We start from the raw sequence: 20,568 nt of genomic DNA on the forward strand, positions 1-20,568 counted from the left end.
AAGATCTGAATAGAACCCACAAGCACTACATTGCAGCACGAATTGTTACTGCTGGGCACCTCAAATTGACTTTTTCGTGCATGCAAAATGAGCATAGAATGCTACTTACGTATTAGCCTGCTTTGCTGTAAGTTCAAAGGGCACTGTGATCCCAGTTCAAGAGATTACTGTAATATAGATTTTTTCCAACCCACAACTTTGCAAAAGAGAACAGATTACATAGATCAGTCTGAAGACATAAAAGCTTCTGGAGAATACTGTCTGTAACCTCTAAGACCTTCACCATAATTCCACCCAAGAGGCAAAATTGCATTTTTTTTAAATACTGTGAAAACAGTAAAAACTAAGTTTACCACCTTCAAAGAACAGAAGTATAAAGTCAGGGTTATTCAGGACATGGGAAGAAAGAAATGCCAAAGGACTGTTTCTTTCTCACTCAACTAGCACAGGGTGCAGTACAATTTTTATGTGATGCAGCTGGAGAAACCCAGCTATAACATGCCACTCCTCCAAGAGACATCTTCTCCCTTCCAACTTAGGTTAGGGCTGGATTCACCCCTGAAATTACTTATATGTAAATGTACATTTCAGAGCATAACAATAACTCTACCAGGATGATAAGAGTTTGACAACAAGACTGTTAGCCAGATCTTATCTTAAGCTACCAATCTGTTGATTTGGCTTCTGCTGGTGTCCATAGAGCAAGAGAGGACTCATTTCACTTCTCTTAGACCTCTGCCTTCCCAAGGGGACAGAACTTACTAGGTGTCTTTCCAGTGACTAAGAGGAAGACTCAGTGTCTAGCTGGAAGTTAGGCATGATGAATGCCTTGGTCTTGGGAACTTCTTGGGAAGTCTTGGGAACTTCTGGTGAGGGTCAGCATGTTGTCAGATCCTATCTAAATTAGGTTTCAAAAAGAAACATTGCTCTTCTTAAAAAAGCAGCTGCAGACATGGGAATCTGTCTCTAAGCATGGACCATTAGTGCTGCCTCAGACAGAAAATGAACAAACTCCATCACTTATATGGAGTCCACCTCTATATTTGGGAATTAGTCTTCAGAGAGCATTAAATCCATCAAGATGAAACATGGAGCACATGTAGAGAAAACATTGGGGCATTATCATGCACAACCTGAGGCCAAGGGAATGAAGATCTAGAACTGGTTGGAATTCTGGGCAAAGAAAGGTCGTTTACATTACTCTGTGGAGGGCTTTCTACGAGTCTAATCTCCCCAGGCAAGGGTCATGTTTGTGTCCATTACTTATTCTCTTTACTCTAGTGATCCTGCCTTCCATTGACTGCAATGGCTGTGCTATTCATGGACTGACTCTAGGATTGGACTGTTTACTAAGCAAATAATCAGAATCAGCAGATTTGGAGTCATATGGGCACCCAATAAGCAGCCTGTTTTGTTGTAGGATTGGGTATAAAATCCCAAATCTCATCAGCTCCTAGCTGTTGGCACCAGGACTCACTAACAGCAAGCAGAATGGCCTTTCACTCTGCTCTTTTTGTTTTCTTTGCTGGACTGGTATTTCTTGCTGAAGCTGCACCACTGGTGAGTCTTTTTTTTTATTCAACCTCAATCATTACAGGAATGACAATCTATATTTTCTAGACAACTAGCATCTTCCTCAACCATGAAATGCTGAAACTATTAGACTTCCCTAAAATGTTATTTTACTACCATTTTTTGATGTATCTTCATCATAATTCTTTAAATTTTTCTTTCACCATTTACCCATCTATTTCAGGGCACTATGAAAGGGTATGGGATATAGATGTGACCTTTTATTTTTCTCTGTTTCTGTCAGTTTGTGACTCACATCCCATACCTTCAATATAGAGATAGCTTTGCTTCTTTCACCAAACAAGTGCTTCTCTAAAGCACTAAAAGGGGAAAAAAGAAAAATAAATATATAAATAAAAAATAACAACAACAACAACAAAAAAAAACAATATTCTTTCATTCTTTCACCCCTAGTGATGTTGTAGGTATTTCTTTGTTGGTTGCCCAGGCTAACATTCCCGATTAAAATAATTTACTATTTTCTTATTTTTGATCTCACTAAAAAGGTATATTTTATAACATCTTCCCAGGGACACATGCAACTCTAAATATTTGTCAAACTGTGTATATGTATGTATGTAAAATAAAGTGATCTGTATAAAGATCAAAGATTCTGCTGTAAGCCATAAATGTTTGTGAACTAGCTTTGAATACCATTTTGCAAAGGACTTGCTTTTAAGCCAATGTTAATTCTGCAATCTTCTCTTTGAAGGAAAGCTTTTGCAGGGCTAGTGAACAGCTCCTGTATAACCTCTCCTGCTTTCCCCAAGGTCTCCCATGGCTCTGTTGATTCCAAATGCCCTCTCATGGTGAAAGTGCTGGATGCAGTCAGAGGAAGTCCTGCAGCTAACGTAGCTGTTAAAGTCTTTAAAAAGGCTGCAGATGGAAGCTGGCAGGACTTTGCCACTGGGTAAGTTATGTGGTCTTACTGAGACATTTTCAAGGCGCCTTGGGCAAACAAATGAGAAATAAAGGGAATGGAGCTCTGATGGAAAAAAAAAAAAACTTTTTTTCTTTCACATGTCACACTATAACCAGCATTATACACACTATAACCACACTATAACAGCACATGGCTTTTGTTCTAGAATCCATCAGATTCAAGTGGAACATACCTGCTACTTAAAATGAAACACATATTAATTAAAAAAAAAAAAATAAGATTTTTGCCTTACCTACTAAACCTACTTGTCTAAGTAGGTTTAATAAATACATATTGTTTTTCTCCTAATTCCAATAATACCTGTCCTTTCTATAAAAGGAAAAAAAATAAAGCCTATTTGCCAGAATTTTGCAGGCAATCCAGACTAACCTATTATCTTCATATGAAATGGATATAGATCTTTATTTTCAACAGTCACATACAAAATCCTTCCTGTAAGCTCTATGTGTGCACATACAAATAACAAGTGTATTAGTTCTCTTCTGTGCAATAAACTTGCTTGTTTTATGAAACTCCTTAACATGAAGGATTTTAAAAGTCCCACTGTAACATAACACAGAATCATGGCCACAGTATTTTTTTGTTGTCATATCTACAGATTTGTGTGGCTTTTGCTATTATGACAGCTTAACACTTACAAAGCATCCTCAGAACATCACTGAGAAGTAGGCAAATACTATTATCTTCAGCCTGCAGGAAAAATATGTGGAACAGAGGGATACAGTTTTCTAAAATGTAAATAGGTGAGGTATTCAGGCATTTAAGTTTCATTGTAACAACTCACTGATTCAGATTTTTAACTAAGAGAAATCTCTAGCAGCAGGAGGATATTCAAGTACAGAACAACAAGCATAAGCATGGACAGGAACTACTACAGCATCCAACTGTTTTTTACTCGAACTTTTATAGCATGATTTATATAAAAGCTGTAGGGAGAAAAAGAGGAGAACACTACAAGCAGAGACATAGCTTTCTTTATCTGAAGGGTTTCTTTTTATAAAACTCAAAACAAACAAACGAAAAACAAAACCTTTCCCCATTGAAAAGGAACAAGGAGGTTAAGAGATAAAAACAGACACCTCCATTCCCAAAGGGTGAGTGTCAGTCTAGGAAAAAAATGACTCTTGGCATGGATTTACATCCTTCAAGCAACAAAGTACCTCTTTAAAAATTGACAGGCTGCTTTCAAGAGAAGTGGAGACAATGGTAATGTCTTGTTGTTAACAAGTATTTGTGCCATGATCAGGAAATCCACGTTATTTTAAATGTTTCATCAATTGGTCTTGAATGTGTAATATAAAGTACAACTTACACTGGAATAAGATAAATATAACATAAGTGTTTAATGTCACCTTTTGAGCATACTAGTGTTTTCTTGTTCTTGTTCAGCAGCAACACTGCTCTTAACAAGCCCAAGGAAACAAATCTTGTGGTTCTTCTTAGCCAAGTTCTTTTGACACTTTATACCACAGAGAAAGTCTGAGAAAATCATTTATTTAAATTATTTGAATAAATAAATGAGGAAAATAGCCTTAGGCAAAGGAGAAGTATTTTGCTGGGGGAACATTAAACCACCATTTTTACTGCAGGTAAAGATTATGACCTTTCCTTTGGCTTGCATCTTAACCAAGGCTGCCTTCAGTGACAACACTGACTTAGGTTGAGCACACTTGTTTAAAATAGTTTTTCACACATGATTGCAATTTTCTTCCTTTGGGAAAACCAGAGTTTATCCGTGATAAATCTGTTGAAAATCTGAATGCAATCAAGGAACACAATCTGTAACTACACCCAGCATGTTAATATTTTGAATTTCCATATGCCTCTGCTATGTACTGTAAACGTGTCATTTTGTACAGATGTCTATAAAAGCTTTTCGTTTTGTTTGGCTGTTTTAGTTTAGTTAGATGGTAGTTGTTGTTTAGCCTTGCTAACACATTCTAGGGAACTTAGCAAACACACCTTGTAACTGTAGAATTTCAAATATTAATATTTAAAAGGCAGAGAAGAAGTTAGCATAATAACAGCTGATTTTATTAAGAGGCTTATTTCAAAATAAATCTGGCCAAAAGTATGCAAGGAAAGCTTAACTACAGCTGAGATGCACTCTGAGGAAGGCCCTAGGGCTAGGAAGCCCATGATATGGGTTCTCTATGAGCTCTTCCCATGACTAGCTTTGACCTTCTCACTGCTCACATGTTTTTGGAAATCTAGGCCTCATAGTTCAAGAGTTGTATTCACTAAACATTGTGACCTTGGGTGTGAATCATCATCAAAGAAAAATAAAAAGTCACAGCACATTTGATAGAAATACAAGTGCTCATACAGAAATGCAAGTACTGCTCAGAAAGAATCACTTGTACCATTTTGCTACCAGGGCTGAATGCAGGAAATCCTCTGCCTTGTGCTAATTCTATCCAGAATATGAATCACACACTGTCTTGTTGGATGTCACCACAACAGTGGTACTTAAGGGTTTGCTTATGAGCAAACCACTAACACTGAATGGCTATCACTTAATAGTTAAAGTGGAGAAAGTGCCATTAACTCTTGGTGGTGAACAGAAGACTTCAAGTGAACCCTTGTTTCCAGTTTCCCAGCTGTTCTGGATGGTTAACATCTGCAACTCTGGATCAGCTAATTACAGAAAGCACCATTCAAGCTGCATCCACATCTTTCTTAAACTAAAATTTCTTTATGTGAACAAAGATTTTAGGTCACACACCATTTTTTCCTTTTAAATGGATTGTGTCAAAACCATCTAGCTTCTAAGCAGATATATGTGAATTGCTAACTTGCAGCCTGAACAGTTCTGCAGAATCTCAGCAATTGCCTCACGTTTTCAAGGACACATGAGCACTTGTCAATGAGATCTTCAGCCTTTTGCCTATTGCCTTTTCTAAAGGCAAGATAGGTTAAACAAGGAAATACTAACACTTCTTCAAAGACTGCCTGTGAGACATGTTTCAGTCATGGCTTGGATTCTCTACAGGTATGGAAAGAATAACTGGATATAGCTGATTTCACCTATACTAGACCTGTGAGACTTTTGTTAGTCTTCAAAGTGCTAGAGTTGAAATGTAAGAAAATCTGAACACTACCACAGCATTTTTGATTTTGTAACTTCTTAATTTAAGCAAAAGATCATCATTCAGACTTTTGTCATTCACTATCGTTAACCAAAGAAGACAAGCAAGGTGGAGTAGTAGGAGGAGGCTGGAAAAGAAAAGCTGTAATAGCACAATTGATTCTTTCTCTGATAAGAAGCCGTAGATCATTGCATCCTCTCCTCCCTCTATTTCTCCTCATGCTTTTCTATTTTCTGCATAGGCAGCTATCCTTCTCATAGGCTGGGCAAGTCCTACTAGTTCTTGAAGTCAAAGTTTTCTTTATTTTTCCTTCAGATACATCAAATGGTTATGAAATGCTATATAAATATTTTCAGTAGAAAAAAATAAAATCAGATAAAAAGATTGAAATAAAAATAAAATAAAACAGTGAGGGAAAGGGCATGTAAAGGAGTTAGGAGCCAAATATGTAAATATTTAAACAGTTGTCAAACAAAGCTTGGTCTTTTTCAGACTAATAGGGTGCAATGCCAGCTATATTTCCTCCTTGCTTCTGGATTCCATTCACCCAGTATTTTGTTACAAGCTGAATATATAATCTCTTTGAGCTGGCAATTCCTATTGCTCATTTACATGGCACCCAGTGGAAGAGGACCCTGCTCTTTGACCAAGACATGGCAATTTGAATTAATAAAATCTTGTGAGGCTAAATTGCTGTTCCAAGACACTACCATTCAGGGTTATATAAAAACACTTCAGTGTTTAGATGTAAAACCTATAGTCTCAGTGCTAATAACTACTGAATAAAATCATTTGCCACTAAAATCTCTTTTCTCTAATTATAATTTGAGAATTGGCATCTTGCCTTTCATCATGACAATCCTTTTCCTAGGCCACTAACATTTGGTTCCAGAGGGCACTTGGTACAAGTTTAACATGATATTAAAACAGGGGTCTTAACTATAATCCCTGCCATAGCAACAAAAATGACCAAAGAAAGCCAGTCAGCTTTAATTTGTGATGTACGTGGATAAGCTGGTAGCAGGGACAGGTTCTGCAATATGGAAGCATACACTACACAGGAGAGAATTATTTCAGATTATTAGAAATCATTCAATGTTGAATTTGGCTATACAGCACCTGTGCTATTTAACACTCCATATTGGCTGTTTCCGTTTAACATTTAAATGACAGTATAAAATATTTATGTACGTATTTTATCATTACAGGAAAACCACAGAGTATGGTGAAATCCATGAGCTCACAACAGAAGAACAGTTTGTAGAAGGAACATACAGGGTTGAGTTTGACACCAGCTCTTACTGGAAAGGACTTGGCCTTTCCCCATTCCATGAATATGCTGATGTAAGTATTTGCAAATATACCTAATAACCTATATACCATGCAGCAGCATGAGCTGGACAGAATAAATGTAGTCCTTTGATACTGAAAATGCAATAAAATGGTTCACTGCCACCTAACATTGTGCAAATAAAGACAGTAAACAGTCAGCTAAGCCAGAGGAAGTAGCCAAATTCCCTGCAAGTACAAATTGGCACAGCTCTTCAAAGAGGAGCTGTGCCCATTTAGTTTAGTAGAGACTTTTGTCCAAAAAGAGCTACGTTATTCAAAACCATGCAGCATTTTAAAACTAAACAAACAAACCAAAACAAAAACACACAAAATGAACATAGTCTCCTTTAATTTAATTTGCTGAAGGAATATACAGATTTGGAAGCCTTAATTTTATAGAACATTAGCTCTTATTTAGTCAGGGGGATATCCTTCATGCCAGTCACCTGAATTCTTGTATGATAGGTAATCACAGGAAAAAAAACATGTTCTTTTTGGTGTGCATTTTTTATGATGCTCAGTACTGATATATACAATAGAAAAAAAAATAGATAAAAGAAAAAAAGAAGCATAAAAAGATAAAGAAATAACCATAGTGGGAAAATAAAAATAGGCTGTTTCATCGATACCCAAATTCCATAGTCAGGGTTTTTTTCATGTCACATGCTCCTCTTTGCTTTCTGTCCAACATTGATTTATAGTGTGCTCTTTTCTATGACATTTACTTAGTACTTCCAAAAATTTTGTTTACATTCTTGAGGCTTACACTGCCATTTAACTTAAGTTTCTCTAAACATTCTGTTCAGTGGTCTGGAATGACTATGGAATTATTCTGTAGAACATTTTAAATTGTTAATTTATGGAGACCTGTGGAAGACTAAAACAAATGACTAAGGTCCAGATCCATAAAAGCCTGAGGTGCAACTTGAGTGATTTAGGCCAAATAGACAACCCTCATAAATATTCCCTAACCATTTGGATGTCTGAAAAATGCTGGAACCTAAGAATTTCACCTCAAAAGGTGTTTAAAAGCACATAGTTGAGACTGTTCCAGCTAGGCTGTTAGGATGCCTTCCTTTGACGTAATGGTCTACAAGTCACCCCATTACCCTAGGAAGTGGGCAAAGTTCAGTGACCGTCTGTGTACAAGGTAATTCTAGCCTACAGTTCTCATGTCTTGGCAGCTTAGACTTTGGCAGGACTAGGGTGGAAGATGGAACTCTCTAGTCCTGACAGTTCAGAAAACAGTTCAAGTATTAGACTAAAGAGAGCCATAGAAAGGGGCTCGATTGAAGGCACTTTTCCTGGGAGCTGCGTCTCACCTTCCAAGAACTGATTTGGAGAGCAGCAAATGTGAATTCTTTTAGAACAAGGGTTTTTTCCTTTTCTTGCAAGTCTAGTAATTCAGCTCTCCCATTAAGAACTGACTCATCATCAGCTGTGTTAAAAACAGCACTGAGGCACCGAAGTATTGAAACCAGCTTTGGGCTCCAACTGCCTGCCTTGCTTAGAGCTAGGACACCTCACACAGATGTTGTATTGAAGTTAACAGAGGATTTCACCTCTCTGTCTTTCTTATTGGTTGTTTGAGATACCTCCCTCTCCTCCTCCCACTCCACATCACAGACTAGAAATAGGCATGCCTGACTCAGGTGTTCAGTGTCGTCACCGCACGTCACCACAGGTGAGGCTTTTGTGGACATTGGTCCAAATCACACTAATTTCTCTGTCTTCAGCAGGTGTAATAAATTAATGGGGAGCATTACCCTTTGCAAAGGAGTTTGACCATTGACTGAAAAGAACTATCAGAATAGTCTACACAGGAACTAGAGCATGCTTCCTGATTTTAAACATTAAGGTAGTTTTGAACGTGTGCTGTTCATCGTGATCACAAGTTTTCTCTTTTCCAGGTGGTGTTCACTGCTAATGATTCTGGTCACCGCCATTATACCATTGCCGCTCTCCTCAGTCCTTTCTCTTATTCAACCACTGCTGTTGTCAGTGATCCCCAGGAATAAACATGTACTGTCATTACACAAACACCTTCCTCTGCTAGGACTATTGTAGGCTTTTAGAAGGAAGGGTTTTTCTATTGCTAATGCATATCTTTTTGCTATATTCGTTTTTGTGTTTGTGGTTTTTTTTTGTTTTGTTTTTTTTTTTTTTCATTTTGTAACCTGGCAAAAATTCAAACAAGTCAATAAAATGTTACTTCTTTAAAACAATTTCTACTCTGTTGGTGAAGTTTTATTGTGTTATAAAGTGCTGTAATTTGTGTTCAAGTGCAAAGGGCATCTGGAAACTGTGTGTGGCATATGGAAGTAAACTAACACTTGATTTGGTTCTGTTATCTTCCTCCAGTACCTTAAACAAAATCTCACCAAATGAACTGGATTAGAATAAGAAAGTTAGAGTTCTGCTACTTCAAAAAAAAAAAAAAAAAGACCAAATGTACTCAAAATAATAAAATCATCTATGCTATTCATAGTTTACACACAGAAGAGACAGTCCCACAATCAACTAGGTCACAGGGTAAACACGAGAAATTCTGAATATCTAGCAGCAAACGATGTAGAAAGATTGTTAAAATATATAGATGTAGAGAGCTGGATGAAATCTATGTAGCTTTACTTGAAACTTTAAGGCATACTTTGTTGATTTCAAGAGGAAGAGTTGCTACTCACTGAATCTAGGAAGTTCTGAAGTAATTTCAATTACCACCATTTTTAACAACTCTGATCTTTAACCAAGCTGGCTACCATATTCAGGCGCATTCCAATTAAATCTCTAATAAGTCAAATCTCTAGCCATCACCTGAATATGCTCTTCAAAATTTTAGAAGCAGAACAAGGCAAACTTTAGAGTAACTGTGATTCAAATAACATTGTTGATAAATGGGCACAAGAGTGTGAGGGCTTTAGCAGTGATTTCTGTAGACTTATGGCCTATTGTATTTAAAAATATCCTGAAGCAGAGGAATTATTGTTTAATGGGATTATGGAAATGACAGAGGTCATTACTGAACTCATGCCATTCAGAAACTATCAGTACTCATCTGCACTGACCTTGAAGCTGATCTCTACACTGAGAGCCTACTGGGATGACTGCATACCAAGAGAATTCACAAGCTATTTAATTAATTTTCTCCCTGATTTCTGGACTCCAACAAAGTTACACAATTCTAGTAAACAGTGCAGATAGTTTCAAAATAGCACCCATGTTGAAGCATGCATGCCATTTCATGTGAACCTGCTATTCCTAAAGCTTGAAAATCAGTAGGTTTGATTTGCAGAAGGCTATGCCTAGCCATTTAGTTAGAATGTAAATATGTTCCTAAAGTCATGTGTTGTCATCAAAAATAAAAAATAATAATAAAAAATAAAAACAATAACAAGGAAAAAAGAAAAAAAAGAAAAAGGAAAAAGAAAAAAGAGGCTAACATCCCTACTCTGCATGTAGTCATCCACTTGAGGACAGGGTAAATATAGTAAGAGTGTATTTGCATGGGCCTAGCCAAAGATCAGAAAGAGTTTCATTTAAGGAAATAACATTTTCCAAAAATGAAATAGAGGCTTCTGGTGGGGGCTGACTTGCGGCTGTAAAGGTAAAGTCCCGAAGTTGTACTGAATCTAAGGAACAACTAAAGTGACAGGATTTAAAATGCTATTTAGCTGTACTTTCAGAAATGGGTATGTAGGTACCTAATTAACATGCTGGAAACCAAAGATGGTATTTTCCCTCCAGGGGAATACATAAGAAAACTAGATAGTTCACACATTATACGCTTACCACAGGGAGAAATCCCTTAACAGATAAACATGGATGAGTCAATTATGCCCCACTGTAACCACAGTGAGATTCTCATAGAAACTGAAATTGCCAAGTTGACAAGAAATTTCTATATCTCTTAAGTATATGACAACTATAAGGCACTATTACTCAACAAAAAGAAAAACAAAACAGAATAGACCTTTTTTTCCAAGAAAACAGATCACTGAAGGTAGGTAACATTTACTATATTCCCACAAGCAATGATAGAATAGACTTATTTTCACAGACAAGGTTCATGTTTGTATGGGTTACTTATTTTCTCAATATTTACTAAGTAAATAGTAAGAATCAGCAGCATGTTGAAAGTCATACGTTGTTTTTTTGATAAGTAACTTCAGTTTAGAGGCCTTGATATAAAAATCACAGACCCTGTCAGTTTGTACTTGCTGACACTGAGACTTCCTAGTGATAAGCAAAATGGCTTTTCACTCTGTATTTCTTATTTTCTTAGCTGGCCTGGTATTTTTCTCTGAAGCTGCGCCACGGGTAAGTGTCTTAGGATTGAAGCCCTTCATATTGATGTAGTCCCAGCTTTTTTTTTTTTTCTTTAATACAATTTGTGTAAGTGAAAAATAGAATATTCCATTTTATTGCAATTATTTTGATTTTGTGGTACGTATTGACTGTAGTTCTCTCCTACTGCTCTTTTTCTGGTCCTTCTTTCTCCTTCTGTAGTGATAACTGAGAGTTTTCTGGTTAGAGAAGCAGCACTTGCTATCAGACTCACCAACTACATGAAAAAGGGTGCTAGAGAAGAAAACGGAAAAAATACCATAGTCACTACACAAAAGCCTTGGACCACTCAAAAAGCAACTAAAGCCCTTATAACACAATGAATGAGGTCGTGAGGAATTTCAAGGCAGTTCTGGCAAGGTCCTGTAGTCCTAGTATTCCTTATGGTCCCCAGCACTTCCTCCCATGTTGGTTTTAGCTGCATTGGCTGAGTAGATCCATGCTGGAGTGATGTCTTTTCTAGTCTTCCCCCTTACTGCTCCCATGAACTCATTAATGCAAGCAATGAACAGAGACAAAGCCAGGATCTAATTTCTCCTCTCTCCACTTACAGAGGACTCATTTACTCCAACAAAGCAAGCTAGAGATCCAGACTTCTTCAGCCTATAAATCTCCTAGAATGGACTTGTCTCTCTCTCCTCCTACTCATTCTTCCTCTCAATCTCTGATCTTTGGGAAAGTGAATATTTGACCAACCTTGTGAAAAAAACAGGACTTCCATTGAGTTCACAGGGTGAAAAAGCCAGGAAAATAGCTGGTGGCATTACATACCCCATCACCATTACCTCAAAAGAAATGGTAGCAAGGAGCATGTGCATTCCAGAAAGTGAGCCTGAAGATTCAGAGCACATGGATGGTATAGATACATGCTGATATATTTGTCTGAAACAGGGCAGGGTTATTGATTGGCCCATGGGATATCTGATACATCACAGACTGTACGAGGGGATGTATGAGAGAACTTGCAAATTTCACCATCTACATCACAATCCATTTTGCAATGATCAAATGGAGTTAAATTATTGCTATTTTGACCTCATCCCTGATTAGCACCTTCCACGTAGCTCTATTTTCTCACTTTTCATCTGAAGAATTAGGCAATGGAAAGTCAAAGCCTTAATTCAACTCTACCTTTGAGTACGTAAAACATCAAGGCATGAACACCATTTGTAATGAATGTGTGCGGAGGGAAACTACAGCCATCCCATGTTTGAAGAAAGGTTTTTCTCTTCTTCCTGTGCATAGATGTCAGGGGATAATAAATCTTATCTAAAATGGTGTTAGGAAAGACTCAGTATGTGGTGCTTACCAAGTTCACAGAAGAATTAAGATAACTTTAGGCAAGAAGACTACATCAGAAGCCCTCAAATTTAGAAGGCTTTGCTCAAACTGCCACCCCAAAATATGAAGGACGAGTTATAGGATTTTTAAACATTTCTAGTACTTCTGTTAATTTAATTATTTTCTGTTTAGGTCACAACTTAGTTAAAAATTTATGCTGTAGATGATGTGTAGATGAGCCATCCCAAAGGGAAAACAAAAAGGCATTCTCGCACACAGCTGCAGTGTCTCTACAGCATACATGACTACTCTCCTCCCTACAACCCCTGACATCTTCCTCCATGGTTCCATTGACTCTAGCCCCCCTGAAACCTTCAGGCTATATTTCTGCAGTGCACAGTGATCTTATTGAGGAGATGGTATATTCAGTAAAGCTAAAGAATAAGGTCCCTTACTGCTTTATTATGACCAATGACTTACCTTTCTTACAACATAAAAATCCTCTCTTCCTACCTGAAGGACTCTTCTGATTCCATGCATCCTCTTGTAAAAATTCTGGATTCAGTCCGAGGAAGTCCAGCACCAAATGTTCCGGTTAAATTATATAAAGCAGCTGCAGATGGATCTTAGGAACTGTTAAATTCAAAGTAAGTCATACCAAAGTAATGAGTGGGAGAAGAGAAAGGTAATGGGAAAGCCAGAGTTGAAAAAACTTCATGTTCTCTAATGAATGTCTTTTTTAGTCAGAGAAAAGATACACTACTGAATGAACAGCATTTTACTTGCTGCAGGTTGTCTTCTAACTTTACTACAGTTTCAACTACCAAAATAGCTTTATAATGTTAATTCATTACAAAAGGTCATTATTCGTTTTAATACCCACCAATGAACTGCTGCGTTATTACCAGAGGAGTCAGGCGGACTCTAGTTTGTTTGAAACTGACTCTGGTTGAGAATTCCACCTTTATTGACTGTTTTTCTTCTTTCAAAAAGGATTTTCATTTTCTACAACACTACAGCTTTAAAAAGAAAATGTGGAATTGTTCAGAACATATACTACGTCATAATTGATAGCCTCTTTTTTTTTTTTTTTCGAGGAAAAGGAATTAGCCAAAATGAGAAGCTTTATGATATAAAGCTTTCTTACCATCTTTCCCACAAACAAGCATTTATATCTAACAGGAAAAAAAAAAAACTCAGATATTTAAACTTGCTATGTCTTTTAAAAAATATCATTGCATAATTTAAAATATAGATAGCTTTTTTTTTTTTTTGGGGGGGGGTAATTGATCAATTTTTAGTATATGCTAACACTTTAACAATTCAAAAGCATTTTTTTCTTAGAAGTATATAATATGAAATTGAAAACAATTATTAGGGGGTACACAAAATTAACATTCCTTCTCTATTAAACAAGCAATATCTCTCTTCCACAATTCTCTCTGCAAGATATTTGCAGAGTCTCACCCAAGACCTTATTTCCAGGATTCTGGTAACACTATATTCTATCTAAAAGTGAGATGGGGAGATAGGGCTCATAAGAGTTAAAGCTGGTATACTGCAGGAATTTCTCTAGCATGATTCCAGACTCAGATGCATTTGTAGAAAGTCCATGAAAAATTGTACATAACTGGCTCTTTGGTGTAGTAGGGCAGTGCACTGGCAGAAGCAACAGGGATTTCATATGTGTCCTTGAAAAACACAGCTACAGTGAAGGCTGCACATTTCTGCATAAGCAAATCAAACTAAAAAAGAATGATGTATTCATGTTGTCCTACTTAAACAATTTGCCTCCTGCTCCACAAATAAGATTGCTTCACAAATACTCTGTCACTAGAAATGTATGTAATTTTCCATTAAGAGGGTGTTCAGATTAGATATCTTGAAATTTGAGCTTAGAGGCTTTCTATAGAGATACTAGGATACTGGGCTGAACAACTGGATGTTGATCATAGCCTTAAAACATACTTTGGGTTTGAATCAAAGAACAAAGTAACCTTAAGATGAGGTATATGAAAGATGTGATAATACTAAATCAACCTCTCCAGTCTTATTAATTTATAAATAATGGAAGGTTAGGAAGGGATTCTAAAATAGCTCTTCTTAATTAAAAGTATGTTTGGTTTTAGCTGAGAAGTCTTATTAGAGAAACAGTTATCTAAAAATAATCAAGGCATGACAAAGGAAAAGTAGAGACATTTGAATGGATAAAAATAAATAAATAAATAAATAAATAAATAAATAAAACACAAACAAACAAACAAAAGAACCTGCTAACTGACAGTATCTTGCAAGATGTAAATGACTTCATAGTTCTACGCGACATTAAAGCACAAATCCTAAATAGTGTACTGGACAAAGACATAAATAACATTCTAATCTTTATTTTTCTCTGCATGTAAGTTGAATACAAAGTATGTTCAGAAAAGGATTTGGCAGCTGGAACACAAAATAGTGGTTTGTGACTACTAAATGCAGATACAAGCAGCAGTTATTTGTGAATAACCTACCCAACTAAATACCTAATTTTATATAACTTATTCCACAAAAATAGGTTTCAACCAAGAGATGTGTTGGAGAGACAGTATGCAATATTGTATCTAGAGCCCCATATTTTGGTTTGTGTTCAAAAGTCTATTGTTTCAAGCCAGTACTATACCCTTGGATAGCATTGATAACACTTTTAAGTCAAATGAAAGCATCTATTTTTTGAGGATGCAAAACCAACTAGTTAGTACATATACCAAGGAATTCCATAAGGCTACACTGTTGGCTGACCTACAATCACTTCAAACAGTAGATTTCAAACAGCTGACTGTAAAAAATATTCCTACTGATAAAACAACTCAACATATTTAAAAAAGAAAGCAAGCTATGGAAAAGTTGAGTTGACCCTATTTACTTACATAGTTAAGCACATCATACAGCTTTCACGTTGCTTACAGCAATGGTGAAGTTTTCCATGTGAGTTCATTTAATTAACTCTAAGACTGCCAAGAGCCCACAAACAATAATGTCAACATTTGGCTCACCCCCAAACCATGCCTAGTAGTGACATGGCAGGCAGCCATCCACTGTGGTGATCATGGGAGTAGTAAATGCCAAGATAAGCTCTGTGAGGCATCCGTAATACAGATGGACATAAACCATTCCAGATCAGTAGAGGTATTCATCACATTACTTAAGCTATGCACTTGAGTTCAATTGTTAAGAACTACATTTTTATAGGGCTTTTAACCAAAATATAAAAGTGCATTCTTCTCCCACTGTACAGACAAACCAATGAAAATGGAGAGCTCTGAGAGCTCACAACTAAAGAACAATTTGTAACAGGGACATACAAGATCGAGCTTGATACAGCCTCTTACTGGAAGAAACTGGGCTTGAACCCCTTCCATCAATATGCTGATGCGAGTATTCATTTTACTCTGTACATTAGTTGCAAAGGATATATTAGATATGTGGGATTCAATTAATAATTTCACATATTGAACTTACTTTTCACTTTAAAATATTTTAGTATCAACACTTCAAATCCACAGTCTCAAAGCACTGTGACAATGCACTCATGACAGAATCTATCTACTAGCTTTCCCATAACTCTCAATGAGCTCTTTGATGCATTACTGATGAAGAAGTTTTCCATCCTTCTGGCTATAGTTACCTATGATTCTGAGACTAGACTTGAGAGAACAGGTAGACTACTCTATTAAGTTTCCTGGGAAAATAATTTTTCTGCCTTTTGGATCTAATATTTCTTTAGGTGCATACAAAGTTTATAATTTAGATTTCTAAATAAATGGAAGTGTGTGAATTGTTTTCTGGATACCTGGATCCTCAATTCACAACAGAATGAAATATAACAAGTTTTTTTTTTTAATTTGCATGGGACAGACAAACTGGTTAGATAATGGTGGTCCAAACCAGGTATCAGCTGAGGCAAGCTCCAGGGTTTAGAACTCATTGGGAACTGTGTTCTTCCCCTTCACAGTATCAGATCCTTCATGTGAACTTTCAGTAACAACAGCAGTCCTGTATTAGTTGTTTGCTGGACTGTGACAGATCAGTGAGCACCAACACAGCTGTACAGTTTGCAACTGCTGCCATTCCTCATCTCCTTAGAGAAAAAGTGGCAAGCACCTGGGCTAAATTTTGCTTTGGCCTCCCTGAAATGGGTTAGAGATGACAATTCTTATTCTAGATGACAATGAAGGTTAACACTGGACAATCTTGCTTTCTGTGATAACTGAAACAAGAGATAAGATGCAAGATTCATAATGTTCAAGAGAATTGATTATACCTCAAGAGAATGTTCATGTCTATATTCCCGACTATCATCTTTCCTCTCTCAATAAAAAATAATCTACTAATCTATAGGGAGGAATTGAAGGGACATGAGCTGATGGAGCAAATCCTAAAAGGGCTGTTGTAAATAACTGTCCTATGGAAGGTCATTATTGAGTCGTGGCCAAATGCAGCACTTCTGTACCTACTAGATACTCAAGTAGGATTAAAGAAATGCATTGCTTCATATTTTGGAGTAAAGATAGTTGCTGTAACACTGTTTCCTGTTCCTCAACATTTAGGACTTTATTAGAACAACAAAAACTAATAAAATACTTGAAAGTGTAGCTTAAAAAAGAATCAGAGTGTTCACGGAAAAAAAAGATTAATATTGTAGTCATTTATCAATACCAACAAATAAATTACTATTTTAATAATAAGAATTATTATTTGGATAATAAATGTGTGATAAAATCATAAATAATATACTTTAAGTAGCATGTATGCTTTTAACAAAGGACATTTGACCAGTGATATGTGTGTGACAGATCACTGGCCACATCACTACAAGAGAAGATATTTCCAAATTTTTTGGGGAGGTCAAATTAAACAATCACAATGTTTCCATCTAGGTGTAGGTTTATAACTAGAGATCAATTCTTATTTGTCTTGTGTTTGTTTCTTCTTTTTCCAGGTGGTGTTCACAGCTAATAATGCTGGTTATCGATATTACTCCATTGCTACTCTCCTCAGTCCCTTGTCTTACTCAACTACAGCAGTAGTTAGTGAGCCAGTGGAATAGAAATTGATATTAAGCATGAAAATTTAGATATGTAAATTAAATTTTCCATAAACGGTAAGAGTAAAAACGTAGTTTCTGACCGTAGTAACAATTTTAGAATTTGCATAGCACCTTTCATAGTAAATCACTAACGATAACCATCAAGTTGTTTATTCCCTTTGTTAACTTTAGGAAGATGTACTGACTTTGTTTTCAATTACTCTGCTGAATAAAACTATTCAAAGAAACACATTCAGTTTAGTAAAAAACATATTGACTGAAGTCTTCCATGAAGTTAATAAACTACATTCCTTGACAACAAAGTGAACAAAATACACATGAAAGATGTCTCATGGTAATTAAGTGCACAGGAAATGCAAACCACCACCTGCCATCTATGTATTCCTGAAGCCCACAATGGATGAGGTCACATGGAACTCAAGGTCCCACATATTAATCAAATAATCTCACCTCCCAATTTTGCTTTTGAAAATACGGAAGCAAAAGCAGCATTTGAGTGACAGCAGGGTAGAATAACATGTAAGGATGCTATGTGTACTTAAAAAGTCTCCTTTCCTACTTCTAAATACAGTATAACCAGTAAAACTTCCAGGGACAGCCCATATCCAGTGCTGCAGAAAAGTGTATCTATAAAACATACTTGAAGATATATGTGTTCTCATAAAACTCAAAGTTCTGCAAATAACGTTGTCCTCAGTTTAAGTATTCCTCCCAAAAGACTTGCATACATTTAACCTTCAGACACTTTTCTAATAACTGTAAGATAAAAAAGAAAAGGTATGAATGAAAATTGCTAGTTCCTGAGAAAACCATCTCTACACTTAATGCCAAGAGAAATATTGATGAATCCTATTTCATATGCCTGAAATCCATATATAAGGAAAATTATTTCTAAACAAGAGAAAAGCCATTATGAAATTGAACAAAATAGCAATGCTTTCTTGGAAAAGTATGTAAAAATGCTGAGTCATTTAGCCCAGGAAAACAAAAACAAAAGCTGAAAGCATATAAATACCATTAAATTACCACGGAATTACATTAAATACCATGGAATATAAATTTCCCTTTATGGGAAAACAATGGGTTTTCTAGGGCTAGGGCTCGATCCCACCACGGCTTAGCCTGATTTATTTGATGGCCAAACTCTCTTTCATTTTGTTGTCCTTTTGAGGAATTATGCACTAGAAAAATGAGCCCTTTGTCTGCAAAAAAAAACACAAAAGATACCTCTCCACGGAACCTCAGAATAAACAAGCCAACACAATCTTTAGAACATTATATTTCATAAAAGACAATGATAAAAAAGTACAAACATTTTCATGAACAACAACAAAAAAATTATGATAGTACACAGGAAATTCCCAGCATTTGTTTCAGTGCATTTTTCATTAAGCCTAGCTTACATACCTCTACAAATAAAATAATCTTAAGTACACTTCCTCTTGCTGATAAGCAATGGGTGCTTTTAATATTTTTAAGTAACTGGCTCATTAGTAACTCATTACAACATAGTCATTAGTAAACATAATAGAAAAATAGACTGGCAAGATCCAAGAAAAAGGACATTTTGCACTTTCTTTTCAATATATTCTCTAGTTTGAAATGGATTTTATATTTTATATTCTCCTATTTAAATTTAAAATACAGAAATGGGCTTAAGAGTATCATAGTATATTGACCAGATTCCAGTGTTAATATTTCTGTAATATTTTTACTTTTTAATTTGCAAAACTTTCAGAATCTTGTAAAAATACTTTCTCTTTCTTCTCCCTCCAACTCCTCTAAGAGAATACGTCCTTAATTTGCCTGGTCAGCAAAACCATTAGAAAAAGCCAATGTGACCAGCTTCTCTCTATGTTTTACAAGAATTATGAAAATATCAAAAGGAATGTGCACAACTCTTAGTTCTGCACCACTTTTATTTTGTTTGAAGGCACTGTCTATGTTAAAATTCACTAAAGAATAATACTGAGTTCAAGCAGGTAGCATACAAACACTGTTTTGATATAATTTAAGATAGTGACTTTTAAAGTTTCCCAACAAAGTGATCAAAGTTATTTAGAGAGGAGTTTTAGTATTAATATTTCATAATATAACATCCATCACTTTGGGGCATCAAAATGTAAACTTTTTAAGAACTCAGCTATATTTCATAATCCATTCACATCCTGGTTTAAAATCAAATTTTTCCTAAGACCAGACATGATTAATCACTTGCAGCTGTAAAGTTATATTAGTTTAGCCACAGCATATGTGTAATATAGTATGTATATATATATATATGCATCTATACATATATATGCATTAGATTTTTTTAAAAAAAATTGCACATTAATTTCACAGAATGCCTAACAAATGGGCACCAAAGCACGCTGCAGAAAATGGTAACGACCTACAGTACCGAAGGATGTTTAATAATCGTAAGTGTTAAACCGTAAGTGAACTTGTACTGAAAACCAGATATCACTTCAAAATTATATGAAGGATTTAAAAATTTATTCAACAGTTCTTGAAGAATTGTGTTATTGTTATGAAATAAGACTGGTTTTATTTTGAAGATGTAGTTGTTCATACATTATATTATCTACCCTTATCCATATTCTTCAGAATATTCTATATACCCAGTTATAGAAAAATACACCAGGAGGCGATCAAACCACTTAAGCATGCTTTTTAAGGATGTTCTGTTCACTTTATACTTTTTTTTTTTTATTATTTTCATTGCATCATTGCTAAAGGATACTATATTAACTGGCAGATTTTAGGGTAATTCTCATAAGGTTTAAAATATCCCTTTACAATTGTTCTCAACTACTTCCATTATATCTTATATTTCTACAAAATATTTGGGATGTCTACAACTAAGATTGTAACTTTACTTAAAAATGACTAAGGGTAAAATTTGCTGCTGGGATGTCAAA

The 20,568-nt window shown here is 35.8% G+C and overlaps 1 protein-coding gene and 1 pseudogene across 1 annotated transcript; both read left to right on the forward strand.

Moving 5' to 3' along the window:
* Positions 1-1,462: 1,462 nt before the first annotated feature.
* LOC118251274 (transthyretin) lies at positions 1,463-9,238 on the forward strand. Its single transcript, XM_035553250.2, has 4 exons — positions 1,463-1,560; positions 2,343-2,482; positions 6,813-6,948; positions 8,847-9,238. Exons 1-4 carry the CDS (start codon positions 1,492-1,494, stop codon positions 8,952-8,954), a joined length of 453 nt encoding a protein of 150 aa, XP_035409143.1. The 5' UTR covers positions 1,463-1,491; the 3' UTR covers positions 8,955-9,238.
* A 1,946-nt stretch (positions 9,239-11,184) lies between these two features.
* Positions 11,185-17,647, forward strand: LOC118251276 (transthyretin-like; annotated as a pseudogene).
* Positions 17,648-20,568: the final 2,921 nt, after the last annotated feature.

Source organism: Cygnus atratus, chromosome 2 (genome assembly GCF_013377495.2).
Source record: "Cygnus atratus isolate AKBS03 ecotype Queensland, Australia chromosome 2, CAtr_DNAZoo_HiC_assembly, whole genome shotgun sequence".
NCBI lineage: Eukaryota > Metazoa > Chordata > Aves > Anseriformes > Anatidae > Cygnus > Cygnus atratus.

What these genes read in the sequence shown, in the direction of transcription:
- LOC118251274 (XM_035553250.2), top strand. Translation starts at nt 1,492, where the DNA reads ATGGCCTTTCACTCTGCTCTTTTTGTTTTCTTTGCTGGACTGGTATTT. An exon ending in TGGCAGGACTTTGCCACTGG is followed by an intron (nt 2,483 to 6,812) that starts GTAAGTTATGTG and finishes TTATCATTACAG; the next exon opens with GAAAACCACAGAGTATGGTG. An exon ending in CATTCCATGAATATGCTGAT is followed by an intron (nt 6,949 to 8,846) that starts GTAAGTATTTGC and finishes TCTCTTTTCCAG; the next exon opens with GTGGTGTTCACTGCTAATGA.